Source organism: Drosophila tropicalis, unplaced genomic scaffold (genome assembly GCF_018151085.1).
Source record: "Drosophila tropicalis isolate 14030-0801.00 unplaced genomic scaffold, ASM1815108v1 contig_979, whole genome shotgun sequence".
Lineage (NCBI taxonomy): Eukaryota > Metazoa > Arthropoda > Insecta > Diptera > Drosophilidae > Drosophila > Drosophila tropicalis.
Genome location: NW_027173482.1, coordinates 1,768,711 through 1,784,114, shown reverse-complemented (window position 1 = coordinate 1,784,114; position 15,404 = coordinate 1,768,711). Strand labels below are relative to the sequence as shown.

Genomic DNA, 15,404 nt, shown 5'->3' with positions numbered 1-15,404 from the left:
TTTTCAGATGATTTCGTTTGGACAGCCATGCTGTATTTTTCAGCTTGCACGGGCGTTAGTTCTGCCTTGCTCAGCTGTTTGCTTTTTTTTTTTTTGTCTTTTGGCTTGTCTTAGAGTCGCCTTTGCACTCTCTCGACACGGCCTCTGTCAAATGCAGATAATTAATTTATATTCCGTTTCCATCACCATTGTATACTTACATGTACGCACTTATATGTATGTATATATGTACATATATATATTTTTCCCAATTCTTTTTTCTTGTGGCCGCGTCTGGCACGCGTCCCTTCGTGTATAACCTCACTTCTCTTTTCGCTTTTTTTTTTTCCTTTTTTTATACCATACACCCATAGGGTGAAATGGTATATTAAAGTCGCCAAAATGTATGTAACAGGCAGAAGGAAGCTTCTCCGACCCTATAAAGTATATATATTCTTGATCAGGATGAATAGCCGAGTCGATCTAGCCATGTCCGTCCGTCCGTCCGTCCGTCCGTCCGTCCGTATGAACACGCAGATCTCGGAGACTATAAGAGCTAGAGCCACCAAATTTGGTATGTATACTCGTGTAGTATGCACATGTTCAGAGTTGATTGGAATTTTGGCCACGCCCCCTTACGCCCCCAGGAATCACATAAAACTGTTGTTCTTAAAAAGTATAATAGCTAGAGACATCAAATTTGGTTTATATACTCGTTTAGTTGGCGCGCAGAAACTAATTGTTTAAACTTTTTGCCACGCCCCCTTCCGCCCCCGGAATTTACATAAAACTGATTTTCTTAAAAACAAACAAAGCTAAAGTCACCAAATTTAGTATGTATACTGGCTTAGTATGCGCGCAGAGAATATATATTTTCATATTTTGCCACGCCCACTTCCGCCTCCATAATTAATAAAAAACCGATTTCCTCCTGTAGTTTTTTGACTATCGCGTTCAAATTCGGCACACTAATTAATCTTATCTATTTCTACAAAACTACCAAATTTTATTGAAATCGGACTAGAAACATGCAAAATATGCGTATCAACGTATTTTACTAAGTGGTCCACAAGGCCAGAATTGGCCGTTGGCTAGTAGCGGCGCTAGAGTGCTCGTGTGTTCGTAGAGTGAGCGAGATAGCACATACTATGAAACATGTAAAAACAATTTAATAGACACACATTTGGTTTTCGAAATTTGAAATATTTGTTTCACCTGGTGTATGGTATACCCAAGTCGACTTACTTGCTTCATTATTTTTTTTTAGGCCGCGTTTTCCTTCTTTTCCTTCGTCGCCAATGTATTAACCCCGCATTCCAGCAATTAGAAACAACAACAAGTTTATCATTAATCAATTAGCTATTAATTTATTCATGTGTTGCTTATACGTTTATATGCTGCGCTTGCCGTCAAGAATCAAAGTGAAGTGCGATGGAGAAAGCGATACCCAAAGCTCGTACGTCAAAAGCTCATTCGGTGGCTTGTGTCGCGGGGCTTTCTGTCTGTTGATCGCCGGCCGCCGAAAGCTCCCTTGGCACAGGTCTCCACACCGCTAAAGCAAGTTTTGTTGTAGGTTTTAATTTCTATTATGAAATGAAAATAAAATTCGGATAATAAAATTTTATTTAAACCGATAATGAGTTGTATCAAAATTTTCTTTGCCTAACGGCTCTATACGTACACTTGCGACTCACTCATTTTTTATGTTCTGTTTCTCTTTATTTAACTATTTTCTATTGTGTTCTCTTTCGCGCGTTTTTTCTTGACTTAGCTACACAAGCAAAGCCGACCGAGAAGCTACACAAGCAACATAAAAAAAAACGGCAGTTAGGCGCCACACAGGCGAGACACGAAAATCTTTCTGAAACTTTTTCGCCACAACTTTTACACTTTTTACTTTCTTTTCACTATTCTGTATCCATCGAATTATTGGCGCAGTGGAAGCGTGCTGGGCCCATAACCTGTTGAGATTTATTCAACTTCATGGGTTTACGGAGTTATTGATGGATACACATACATATATATATATATATATATATATGTATATTAGCAGTGAATAGATTAGTTGTGGTAGAACAAAGAGAAGCACGACCGGCACAGACGGTGCCTTATACGAGAGTGATCTTGTGCGCATAGGGTTGCCAGATGGGCGGGTGACGAAGTAGGCTGCCAGATGTATTCGCAATACCATGTCCGTCTGTCCGTCCGTCCGTCAGTGCGTATGCGTTTTACTCAGCCATCTTAAGAGCTTTAGGGATAATTTTTTTTTTTTTTTTTGGCATTTTTATTACCCGCTTAAGATAAATTATTGTTATAAATCATTAGGATCGGAGTACTATATCATATAGTTCCAGAAGAAACATTTTCATAAAAATTTAAGTATCTCCATGAAATATACTATATGTTTTGATAGTATTGGATATAAAAACTCAGGTTCCAAAATTTGAATCTGATCGGATAAATAGAACACAAGTTACAGTCAATATAAATCGGTTCAACCGCTGCCGGCAGCCATGCTTGCTGCCTACTACGTCATCATCAAATCAACAGAGTACATGCATACACACTAGAGGTGGGAAACTATCGATAGTCGGCACCATCGATAGTCGACGATATTTTTTTCATCACCATCGATAGTGGACGATAGTACTATCGATAGTGTCGATAGTGCCATCGATAGTTTCCCACCTCTAATACACACACACACGCAACGCTAGATAAACAGTATATGTATGCGTGCCGTGCTTTGCCTAGGGAATGAGGGAAGAAGAACAAATTGTAGAGAACAAGTTTTGAACATGTAACATTATTATTGGACATAGCATAGCCGAATTTAACTTCTTTGATATTTTTTCTTACTATTTTACTTTAAATTAACTTTAAATTTTATCAGGGTCAAGCTTATTTGGTTATATTTGGTTGATTCAAGTGTTTGTCATCAACTCCGCTATACATATGTACTGAAAACTTTAATTTGAAAATAAAGTGCTTCTTGAGTTGCTAACTTTTGAACAAATACAGGATTGACTCAACTTGATTAAAAGTCTTTTTTGCTAATAATAAATGTCACAGGCCTATTGAATATTCTCGCATAACTCCCGCAGCAATAGGTCATTCCGATATTTTTGAAATGGGAATAAAAGAAAAGAAAACATGGTAAATGTTCACTACGGGTAAGGCTAGATTTCAGTGTTGTCAAACGCTATTTTTTATTTGGCGCGCTGTTTGACTGGCCTGGTAGCCAAATATTTTAATCTAAACTCAAAAGTCGAGGAATATTCGGCTGCTCTGGCATGTATTCTAAACTATATTTGTTCTATAAAATCAAGAAATATTGTAAACTCAACAATATCTTCGTTTGTTGAGAATTGTGCGAACAAAAGATTCAAAAAAGACCGCGATCGAGTATCCGAAATTCGGCATTTGGCAACACCATCTCAAAATTGAACAGCTTTTTTTAGTTGGAAAAAGCTACTTTTAGCTATAGTCCCGCTAAAAATATTAATTTTCTTTTGTTAATTACTCAAAAACTACGAAATAAATCGCCAGGGCGCACCTGAGGTCGTGCTCGTGCAATTTTTCTCTTTCGTTTGATACCAAAATTATGTAGTTTAAGCGCGTTTTGGGCCCGAGTAGTAGTAGTCAACATTTACCGAACACATTGAAGCAATAGTCTTAAATTTAATTCAAGCTAAAATTTAAAACAACGCCATTTTTGCAATTTCTTAATTTTTATTAGTTCAACGAAGTACATTTTTGATGTTGCTAAATTCTTAAAAAACCAGAGGGCCGGGGCTAACTTCGACCGCGTCAAAGTTTGTATACCCTTGCAACCTTTTGGTAACTCTTTCCTTACCTATTAGCCATCAATGTGGAAGAACGTTTTATCTAAAAAGGCTTATGTTTGCGAAAGAATGGCCTACAATCATAGGAAATAACGAAGATATTAATCAAAGTCACTGTTTTCCACCGATCGTTCCTATGGGAGCTATATGATATAGTCACCCGATCTTTATCAAATTCGACACAGTCATTAACAGATATATTAAATTAGGAAACGTTTAATTTAAAAACAATCACGTTAAAAGTAACGAAGTTATTTACAAAAGTCACTGTTTTCGCCCGATCGTTCCTATGGGAGCTATATGATATAGTCACCCGATCTTGATCAAACTTGGCACAGTCATTAACAGATATATTAAACTAAGAAGTGTTTAATTTGAAAGCAATCGCGTTAAAAGTAACGAAGTTATTTACAAAAGTCACTGTTTTCGACCGATCGTTCCTATGGGAGCTATATGATATAGTCACCCGATCTTGATCAAATTTGGCACAGTAGTTTATAGGCGTAATAATCTCTCTAATATAAAGTTTCACGATAATAACATAGAAAATAACGAAGTTATTGAGAAAAGTCACTGTTCGTGACTTTGGGGTTTGTATGGGAGCTATATGATATAGTGGTCCGATCCGGCTGAATCCGAGATATACAACGCCTGCAGTATATACAAGCCTACGTGCAAAATTTCAGCACTGTAGCTCTTACGGTCTAGGAGGAGTTTGCGTTGATCCAGACGGACGGACGGACGGACGGACGGACGGACATGGCTAGTTGAACTCGTCTCGTCGTGCTGATCAAGAATATATATACTTTGTATGGTCGGAGATGCTTCGTTCTATGCGTTGCACACTTCTGACCAAAATTAATATACCCTTTTTGCAAGGGTATAAAAATTTGTTTTTGTTTACTATTATTAGAATCGCCTTTATTTATAGCATTAATTTTTACTTTTCCGCCAGTGTTGATACAAATTTTCAACTGATCAAACTATTTAAAGAGAAACCTGTTGCGACCATTTCCCAATAGACTTCTTCCAATGAGAAGTCTAAAGTGTCCCCAGCATAGAGAGAACTTAAATAGATAAAATAATATTAACTGGTTTTTTTATACTTTAAAACCACTTACTTTACAGCCCGACTTGTAAAAAACACAATTCGCTTCAACTTTTTGTTGTAGAAAAAATAATTAAAAGACCACAAACAACCTGGCTCTCCAAATGGATCCGAACTCAGATCCGGGTTATAGCTGTATATGTCGCATTCTGGCAAGTTAACCTCATCGTCGACAGCCGACCACAACGGTTGGCGCAAAACGTGATATTGGTCTCCAGCTAAAGCAGAGAGGTTTGAGTGAACGGAATTCATAACCCACTGCAAGGAAGGCTCCTTGCTAAACTCGTGCGACTAAAAAAAAAAAGCGAAAAGTGTATTGTTTTCAAAATATTTCTGTAATTAATTATTAAAAAATTAGTATGTATGTGGAAACTTCAGCCTTTCCCGGACGAGCCCCAAGATGTGGAAACTTCAGCCTTTCCCGGACGAGCCTCCAAGATGTGGAACTTTTGCCTTTACCTGGATAAGTCCCCAAATTGAAGAGATTCCCTTTGCACACACTGGGTTTTAATCAGCTTTATTGTATCTTGTTAGTTTATTAGCTTATAGATATAATTATTATTTACTTCACAATATTTCTCTTTATTTTTCGACTTTACTCTGAATGCACTGCTCACATTTCGAGACACAACTTTTCTGGCTTACTCTGTTCCACTGACTCTCTGCGGACTGACTGCCTGACTACTTCTCGCTATCGTATATCGTTTTATCGACATTACGTCGATATCGATTTTTACTCGAAGTCACCTCCACCATACCGCGATCCTACATTCGGCCATCCGACCTCCACATTCGCCCCGAATGATGGACACCATTTTTTCATATACTCTGCCACGGTGGTAGTAGATTTCGGACCTTCTCCATCTCCTACTTTCTCAACCGCATAGCGACCATGCCTCATTTTCCGAACAACCCGATAAGGTCCCAAATATTTTCCCTTAAGCTTAAGGCCAGAACCAAACTGCGTCCGCTTAACAGCCACCAGCTCGTCAACCTTATATTCACTTGCAGATTTTCGACACTTATTAAACGTTTTACGGTTCTCTTCTTGCATTTTGCTTATATTCCTTTTCGCTGCGTCACGTATTTCGGACTTATTGTTTTGTAACTCGATTAATAACTCTTCTTCCAACATACCCTTTAGTTCTAAATCGTAGCTAGTCCTCATCTCCGTCCCAGTTAATATCTTAAAGGGGGATATCTTCGTGCTTCTAGGTGGTGACGAGTTTATAAACTGTTGCACCCTACCTATGTGCTTATACCATGCTCCAGGATCATTGGCACACAGTTTCGTCAACAATGCTATAACAATCCGATTAACTCGCTCTACTTGCCCGTTTCCTCTCGGAACTCCTGTCGCAATCACTAAATATTGTATCTTCTGCGACTCGCAGTACTCTTTAAAAATGTGAGACGTAAAAGCGCTATCTCGATCACTAACGATCCTCTTTTGATTTCCGAACAACTCAGACTGTTTCTGCAATCTCTCAACAACCTCTTCCGAGCCTGTACTTTTCGTCGGATATAACCATACGTATTTCGAAAATGCATCGACTACTACCAATATGTGGTTATATCGTTTCTTGGTTAACTCCATTGGCCCGACATGGTCCACGTGAAAAGTTACCAAAGGCTCATCTCCTTTATCAATAACATTCAAGAAACCTTCCTTTCGACCCTGTTTCGACTCGCTCATGATACATTCCATACACGACCTCACTACTACCTCTACTTTGTTCAACAGACCAGGTATATAATACTCTCTTTCCACTAGATCAACCGTTTTTTTAACTCCGAAGTGCTCTTGTCGATGAGCAACCAATATTATCTCTTGCTCCATGCTAGTAGGTATTACAATAAGTTCCTTAACGGGATCCTTATACAATATTCCGTACTGCACGTAATAGTCGGCGTGCGTTCCCTTTTCTAACACTTTCAGAATCGTGCTGATCCATTCATCTTTTCTCTGTGCAAATTGTATTTTACTCTTCAAAGAACCTCCTGACAGTAAACAATATACTCTACTTAACGCGTCGACATGTTTCATCTTTATCCCTGATCTATGCTCAATTTCGAAATCAAAATCTTGCAAGAATATAGCCCATCGGGCCACCCTTAGCGGAACGTCACGTTTCTTTATCGTCATCGCAAAAGCATTACAATCGGTAACTATCTTTATCTTTATGCCAATCACGTATATTCTCCACTTCTTTAATGCTTGAATTATAGCCAGTACCTCTAACTCGTACGAGTGATATTTTTCCTCAGCTGGAGTAGTTCGTCTGTTCATATACTCTACCGGATGGTATTGTTGATCCTCCGAATCTTTTTAAAGTAAAATCGCCGTACCCATACATACTCGCGTCACAATGAACTTCTGTCGCACTTCTAGGATTAAAAAGACGCAAAACCGGTGGATTACTCAATCCCGCTTTCAACTGTTCAAAAGAAGCTAGCTCTTCTATGCCCATTTTAAAAAGTACGTCAGCTCTCAACAAATTTTTCAACGGCCTAGCTATCGTCGCGAAATCCTTCATAAACCTACGAAAATATGAAGTAAGACCCAAATAACGTTGGACTCCTTTCACATCCCGAGGAACTGAAAAATTCTCTACGGCACTTGTCTTCTCTTTTGACGGTTTGATAGTGCCATTTTCTATGATGTATCCCAAAAAATTTACCTTACGCTGAAGAAATTGCCTTTTTTTCCATTTTATCTTTAATCCCGACTATTCTGCTAAACTTATAACTCTTTTCAATCTCTCAATACCCTCAAACTCATTTTTTGCTGGAATAATAATATCATCCATGTACAACATCAATATGCCTTCATTAATCAACGGTCTCAGCATTGCAAAAATATATCTAGTAAACACAGCTGCTGAATTATTAATGCCGAACGGTACAAAATTAAATTCAAATTGCCCATTTTGAGTAACGAACGAAGTAAGTTTCTTTGAGTTTTCTTCAACGGGCTCATGGAAGTAGCCATTACACAAATCAAGAGTTGTAAACACTCTACCTTCTTGTAGCCTATGTAATACATCGTCAATCACTGCAGTCGGAAAATTATCTCTTATAATTTTCTGATTTACCTTTCTATAATCGCAACATAATCTCTTTTCTCCATCTTTCTTCGGTACTAATACAATTGGAGAAGAATACTCAGATACACTGTGGCGAATTATTCCTTCTTCTAACCACTCTTTGACCTGTTGATCGACTCTTTTCTGATCTTCATACGATAAGCGTCTTGGTTTCTGATATACCGGTATTTCATCAGTAAGTATAGTCTTCATTTCCACTGGACAGTTAGCTGGTTTGACCGGACTATAATCCGAAATGATTTCTAGGACTTTAGACTTCAACTCAATGCTCAAATGGGAAAGCTCTATCTCTGACGAAAAGTTTTCGACTCTCGTAGTCAATATCTGCCCAAACGTGTTTTGCAACTCTTCTATGGGACTTTCATCGCGTAATGGGGGTGGATCTTGCGGATTACTGTAACGAGTAATAACTTGATTTCCCCCAACCGATTGATTACTCCCGTAAAACACTAATCCTTGTTTTCCCATTGTAGCATTTACGACCTCAAATACGTCATTTCCAATTACACCATCATATAATGTATCTCTATCTCTCACTACATGGAAACACATCTTAATAGGAACTCCATCTAAAGCCATATCTATCTTAAAAGATCCTTTAGTGTAAATTCTCTTACTTCCTATTCCCAATAACTCTTTTACATCCAAAGTTAAGGGAACTGGGTAAACTCGTTTGTACGCGCTCTCACTTATAGTCGAGATATCACTACCTGAATCGAAAAACGCTGATATAACCTCATTGCCAAAACGAACATCTTTGAAGACACGATTATATGATTTCTGAGTAAGTTGCTGCACTTTATGACTATCTTTTTCGAACACTTTTCCCTGCATGCTACACTGATTTGCCTTATGTCCTGGCTGGTTACATTTAAAACACTTAAACTCGCTCTCTTTACAGTTTTTGGCTATGTGATTTCTTCCTCCGCACTTGTAGCATCTTGGCTCATTTTTAGCAATATCCTGCTGCTTCTTCTCGAATTTTGATGCTCTAGACCATTTTGACTCTTTCTCAGTAGATATTTTCTCGTACATTTTCATGTTTTCTCGTAATTCTCCAAAATTCCTGGCTTGATACAATACAGTCTTGTTCTGCTTCGAATCTGGTATACCCTCTATTATATACTCTATAACACTTTCTTCATCTAATGTGCTCTTTTTCGCCAAACTTTTCATTTCATAAAAATATTCGATCAAACTTTCACTATGTTTTTTCCTTCTATTCTCGAGTAGCTTATGTACTTGTTTTGCGGACAACTTCTTCGAAAATTCTCTCTCTAAAGCTGACTTTAGACTAATCCAATCAGTAAGACCGTCTTCGCTACTGACAAACAATTTCGCAGCCCCTTTTAACAATTGTCTGCTATAAATGAATTTCTGTAAATCGTTCCATTTGACCGTCTCTGCACAGTTCTCAAAATCTGCAAGCCAATTGTCGACATCTTGCTTCTGGCTGCCATCGAATACAGTTAACGAATCTTGGATGTCTCTTAGTGTAAACGCCATTATACTTTGTACCTCTTGATTTGGTCTAGCAGTGGACTGTACCTTTAAATTAATTTGATAATTTAACCTTGTGATTCTTTGCTACTGAATCAGTTGAGTGCCAATTTATTACTGAACGAAAAAGAGAGAAAAGCGCCGACGCAGCAGCGCACAGATATGTGTGTGTGTACAATGCTTCTATATGTGTCGATTCTTATAAATACATGTGACTTATCGATAAACGCAATCCGTTCATGAACATCCCGGCCCGCCCTGAAACACAGTTTCTGAACGGGGCAATACCGCAACCTTGGTGATTGGCCGAGTTAATTCTCCTGAAGAGGTCTTGAGCAAACCAATTGATCCTTGCCTGGGTAGGCTTCGAGAACCAGCGCCAGATGCCAGTGAGCTGGTGGGGTGTTAGATTCCTTTACAAGTACCACATCTCCGACTGATATATTTGGTGCTGTGGTGGTCCACTTTGGACGCTGTTGCAATGTGGTAAGATACTCCTGGTGCCATTGCTTCCAGAAGCCTTGCATCATAGATTGGATACTTTGCCAGTACCCAAGTCGGCCCACGGGAATGTGGCCTAAGTCTGCCTCTGGTATGGTTGTGAGAGGCCTGCCGATCAAGAAATGTGCTGGTGACAAATAATTGACATCTGTGTCCGAGTTGTAACACAAGGGTCGTGAGTTGACCACTGCACTGACTTGTGCAAGTAGAGTTCGCATCTGCTCGTAGGTGAGAGTAGATTTCCCAATGACTCGACGAATATGCAGCTTTACGCATCTGACTGCAGATTCCCACTTTCCTCCCCAATGAGGAGCATGTGGCGGAATGAATACCCATTGAATGCCATCATTCGCCAGAGTGTTCGTAACCTTTTCGATGTGTGGTTGAGATGCCAGCAGCTTCTGCATTTCATCAACAGCGCGTTTAGCTCAAATGAAATTCGTCCCGTTGTCGCTATAGATTTTGTTACACTTGCCACGCAAAGAGACGAAACGTCTTAGAGCGGCCAAGAATGAGTCGGTGCTCAAATCCGTTACAAGTTCCAGATGGATTGCCGATGTGACCAGACAAACAAATAGGCATATGTAGCCTTTACCAATGCGCGGTTTGCGCCCCTTTCCATCCTTAAGAAGGATTGGACCAGCATAGTCACATCCAGTGTTTACAAATGGAAGTGCCTGAGTGACACGAATGCTGGGTAGATCAGCCATCCTTTGTTGTGATGTATGATGCCGTTGTCGAAAACAAGCCAAACAGTCGTGTGTGACTTTCCTTATCAAGTTCCTTGCGCCAAATATCCAGAATCTTTGGCGTACCAAAACAAAAAGTCATGAGACACCAGGGTGCAGGTTAACCCTGTGTTCGTATTCAAGTACCAGCTTGGTGATACGATGAGATTTCGGTAGCAAAACTGGATGTTTCGCCTCTGTGGACAATTGCGAGTAGTGCAAGCGTCCTCCAACCCTGAGTAGTCCGTCCTTGTCGATCATTGGCGAGAGTTTAGCCAGCTGAGATCGACTTCGCAATGGTTTATTTGCGAGTAGCAATTTATAGTCATCCTGAAAGCAGGTTTGCGCGTGGCGCAAGCATACAATGCGTGCCGCGGTGATTTCCTCAAACGTAAGACTCTTTGAGCACTTGTCTCCAAATGGACCCTTAGTGCGCCGTAGAAAGCGTAGGACATAGCCAACCGTATGAACGAGCGTCAACCATGAAGATACTCGTTGAACAAGATGATCGAGTGGATGATCAGGAGCTGCATTTACTAGTGCAGTCAGACAATTGATTTTGACTTCCTTTTGTATGTTCTTTTCTGAAATATCCAAACAGACTTGTGAGTTGTTTAACCTTACCATAAACTGATCCGCGTCACGTATCGATGACGGGCCATTCCACCATAACTGAAAGTCCTTTAGGTCTGCAGCCATGAGACCTCTGGATGCACAATCAGCTGGATTTGATTTGGAGTCCACATGACGCCAATTATGCCTTGGAATGGTGTCCAGAATTTCCGAAGTTCTGTTCCCAACAAATGTTTTTAGTCGAGAGGGTGCGTATGATAGCCAATAGAGTACGATTGTGGAATCGCACCATGCAAAACCGTGACCTTTTGATGTCGAAGTGCCGCCTTTATCGAACGTATGAGTTGACTTAGGAGCAGTGCCGCGCAAAGCTCTAGGCGAGGCAGAAATTGCTGCTTTAGCGGAGCCACCCTAGATTTCGCAGCCATAATCGATGTAGAGATCGAGCCATCCTTGTTGATTACTCTGCTGTACACTACAGCAGCGTATGCCTTCGTAGATGCATCCGAGAATCCATGCAATTCAATGTTGTCGGTGTCGTTGACAACTAACCGGGGTATTTGAATATGTTGTAGAATATCCAAATCTGCTCGCCATTTGAGCCAATTGTCCGCTAGTTGCTTAGGGAGTTTGTCATCCCATCCCAAATCGAGAAGCCATAATTGTTGAAAGAGTATTTTGAATTGGACCACAATTGGTGCCAAAAGCCCAAGTGGATCAAAGATCCGTGAGACATCCGATAGAACTTGTCGTTTTGTACAATAGACATTTCCTTTTAGACCAACATTATAAGACAATGTATCAAGACCAGGTTGCCAGTAAAGTCCAAGAACCTTCACTGGAGATGATTGTGTAGAATCAGTTCCTTCTGTTGGTATGCGAGGTGTGTTCGATACCCATTTCCCAAGCTCCAAATTAGCACATGACATAAGTTGAATAAGTTCCTTTTGATTTTGTATCAGTTCCTCCTCACTGTTTGACCCAGTGAGCACATCGTCGACATAAAAATCCTCTTGTAAGATTTTTGCAGCATTCGGGAATTCCTGCTGATGATCAGTAGCCAGTTGCTCTAATACCCTTACAGCCAGGAATGGTGCACATGAGGTGCCATAAGTGACGGTGCATAGTTGATAGTGTTTGATTGGATCCGATGGTCTTTCTCTCCAGACAATTCTCTGGAAGTCGCGGTGTTTGTTGTTCACCCAAATCTGCCGGAACATCTTGACTATGTCCGCTGAGAATACAAATTTATACATCCGAAAGCGCAAGCAGACAGCAAATAGATTGCGTTGAATGCTAGACCCTGTAAAGAGATAATCGTTTAGTGATTTGCCTTTGGTGTCGCAAAATGATCCGTCGAAAACTACTCTCAGTTTCCGACCCAAAACTGGGTGATGTGGTAGATAAAACCGTTGTCCATTATTGACTTCATCTGGTGGGAGTTCGCGCATATGCCCCAAATCGAAGTATTCCCTCATAAAGTTGACATATTTTGCTCTTAGATTTGCATCTTGATGTAAACGTCGTTCCACCGATTGGAAACGATTAAGAGCTCCTTGTAGAGTATCCCCAAATTCAGGATTAGTGACCTTGAATGGAAGTTCCACGATGTACTTCCCCTTTTCATCTCGAGTGTGCGTAGCGAGAAAGTGTTTCTCCACTTGTTCATCATCAGCTTCCAATTTGCTTGTGGAACTGATGTCCTCTAGCTCCCAAAACCTCTGGAGCGAAGCGTTAACATCAATGTATGATGTCAAAGCGAAAGCGTTGTTAGCTTGGGGCATCATTATAGAGCTGATGACCCATCCGAAAATCGATGATATTGCAATGAGTTTGCCCGTATTGTCATACAACTTTTTCCCTGTAATTGCAGACCAAACGTGTTCACCATGCAAAAGAACGTCAATTGGAGCGTTTGTGGTGAATTCTGAGTCGGCGAGTTGAAGATCGCTAAAGACATCAAGTGCCGATGCGTCAATGTTCTGCCTTTCTAGTGTTGATGTGATTTTGCCAAGAACATGAGCCTGTACAGTTAAGTGATTGTTTGAATACTTTGACTTGATCTGAAGCGTGCTGCTTCCCCTTGTGGTGTCAGCTTGAACCGAAGAGATTCCTGTGACCAAAATGGATGATGCCGACCTTGGCAATCCAAGTACTTGTATGCATCGTTCTGATACATATGAATGTTCCGAACCAGTATCTAGTAAGATACGACATGTGATGTAGTCTCCATTTACCTTTTGAACATAAACCGTTGCAGTAGGCAATATGCTTCGATTTAAACTTTGTCCTGTTTTCGATTTTGCAGTGCTTTGTGAACAAACCGTTGCTGGTGCACTCCCATTATGAGCCACTAGTCTTGTTGTAGACAAATCGTGATGAGAAGCGTTTGGACTCCGCTGATTCTCCCTTTTACCTTGTTGCAAGTTCCTTAAAGCCATTGAGTTACCTGGATCATGGACCAGCGAATGGTGCTTACCTCTACAATATTTGCACGAGATTGATGATGGACAGTTTTTGACCATATGCCCTGATTTCAGGCAGTTATAACATAAAACCTTTTCCCTGATAAACATACGACGTTCTGCACATGTTAAATCCATGAATTGTTGACAGCCATACAACTTATGATCCGTCGCCTGACATTTGGTGCAGCTGCCAGCTTAAACTGCAACCATCGAGTGTGTATGTATGTTTTTTTTTGTATGTATGATTTGCGCTGGCGTTTTGCCTCCAGACGCAATCTCCCGTTTACTGAGCTCTAATTCCTCACAACGATCATCTAAAAACTTGAAGAATTCCTCCAGTGTGGGCGCCTCGTTGCCCATGCTGCGCTCAATCCACCTGCGCCGTGTATCAGCGTCAAGCTTTTCCAATACCAGATATTGTATCCAGCAGTCCCGTCCTGTTTGATTGATCGCATCCAGACAGCGAACAATCTCATTTGTCCATCTGATACCTTGCGTAAGATGGATACATCAATTTTGTTTGTCGTTGGTAGACCCATAAATTGTTCCAAAAACGAGTTTACAATATGGCGTGGCCTATTGTACCTTTCCTTTAAGCGTTCCCAAGCTGTGTTGTAAGCCGTGTCAGTTATTGCCAGGTGCCGCACCAAGTTGGCAGCATCATCGACAAGCAGTGTTTTCAAGTGATGAAACATTTGAGTGTTGGTTAACTCCCTTTTGTTGTGTATCGTGCTCTCATAGATATCTTGAAAAGCCGGCCACTCTGTGTAGAGTCCAGCGAACCGTTTTATTTGAATCTTCGGCAATTCGTTGCTATGTAAGAATGCCGTCGTGTTGTTTCCCGAAGTTGAACCCGAAGCAGCCACCTCAATGCGAGCGGGCATCGACAAGTTCGAACTGCTCTGGTTTGTAGCTAACTGTTCAAAGAGTTGTTGTTGTTGTTGCAGCAAATGAACGATGTCGTCGTTATATGCGTGCAGACTCATGGCGCCATTGCTGTCGCCAGACAATGGTGCTTGTTGCTGTACTAGCCGTTTTTTTCCTAGAAGCAAAGAATATGCCTTCAAGTACTTCTCCTCGTAGGTCACGTGATCGACCTCTGGATCCACATAGCCGTCCACATCTTCCAGTAGGGCTATGGAATCCCCTATTGCATTAAATTCCTTCCACACGGACTGGAGTTGATCCATCCGAGCGGCTACCTCAGTAGTTGATGTAGTTTGGGTTCTTTCCGACCAATCCAGAATTCTTGTGATGCTGGCCTTGAGTCGGCTCCGTCGACCCACCAATGCCTTTAGTTCTTCCATTGCCAAGAACTATTCCAGAGTAATAACCCACCAAACTTTCCAATAGATCCAAAGAAATTCGAACGAAAAGCACCTTATTCGAACGAAAACCGATTCCCTTATTCGGCTCGAATGACCAAATTATGCTTTGGTCTAGCAGTGGACTGTACCTTTAAATTAATTTGATAATTTAACCTTGTGATTCTTTGCTACTGAATCAGTTGAGTGCCAATTTATTACTGAACGAAAAAGAGAGAAAAGCGCCGACGCAGCAGCGCACAGATATGTGTGTGTGTACAATGCTTCTAT

The 15,404-nt window shown here is 40.7% G+C and overlaps 2 protein-coding genes across 2 annotated transcripts; both read right to left on the bottom strand.

The window, feature by feature from the left end:
• Window positions 1-9,850: 9,850 nt before the first annotated feature.
• On the bottom strand, window positions 9,851-10,447 carry LOC137586348 (uncharacterized). The gene has a single exon (XM_068302353.1). It carries the CDS (start codon window positions 10,445-10,447, stop codon window positions 9,851-9,853), a length of 597 nt encoding a protein of 198 aa, XP_068158454.1.
• A 420-nt stretch (window positions 10,448-10,867) lies between these two features.
• LOC137586347 (uncharacterized) lies at window positions 10,868-15,116 on the bottom strand. The gene is made up of 4 exons (XM_068302352.1): window positions 14,395-15,116; window positions 14,115-14,185; window positions 11,615-13,202; window positions 10,868-11,558 (listed from the first exon to the last, which is right to left on the bottom strand). The coding sequence occupies exons 1-4, from the start codon at window positions 15,114-15,116 to the stop codon at window positions 10,868-10,870; spliced, it is 3,072 nt and encodes a 1,023-aa protein (XP_068158453.1).
• Window positions 15,117-15,404: the final 288 nt, after the last annotated feature.

What these genes read in the sequence shown, in the direction of transcription:
- LOC137586347 (XM_068302352.1), bottom strand. Translation starts at nt 15,116, where the DNA reads ATGGAAGAACTAAAGGCATTGGTGGGTCGACGGAGCCGACTCAAGGCC. An exon ending in CAAGTTTTTAGATGATCGTT is followed by an intron (nt 13,203 to 14,114) that starts GTGAGGAATTAG and finishes CTGCAATTACAG; the next exon opens with GGAAAAAGTTGTATGACAAT. An exon ending in CATGGTGCGATTCCACAATC is followed by an intron (nt 11,559 to 11,614) that starts GTACTCTATTGG and finishes TGTTGGGAACAG; the next exon opens with AACTTCGGAAATTCTGGACA.
- LOC137586348 (XM_068302353.1), bottom strand. Translation starts at nt 10,447, where the DNA reads ATGCAGAAGCTGCTGGCATCTCAACCACACATCGAAAAGGTTACGAAC.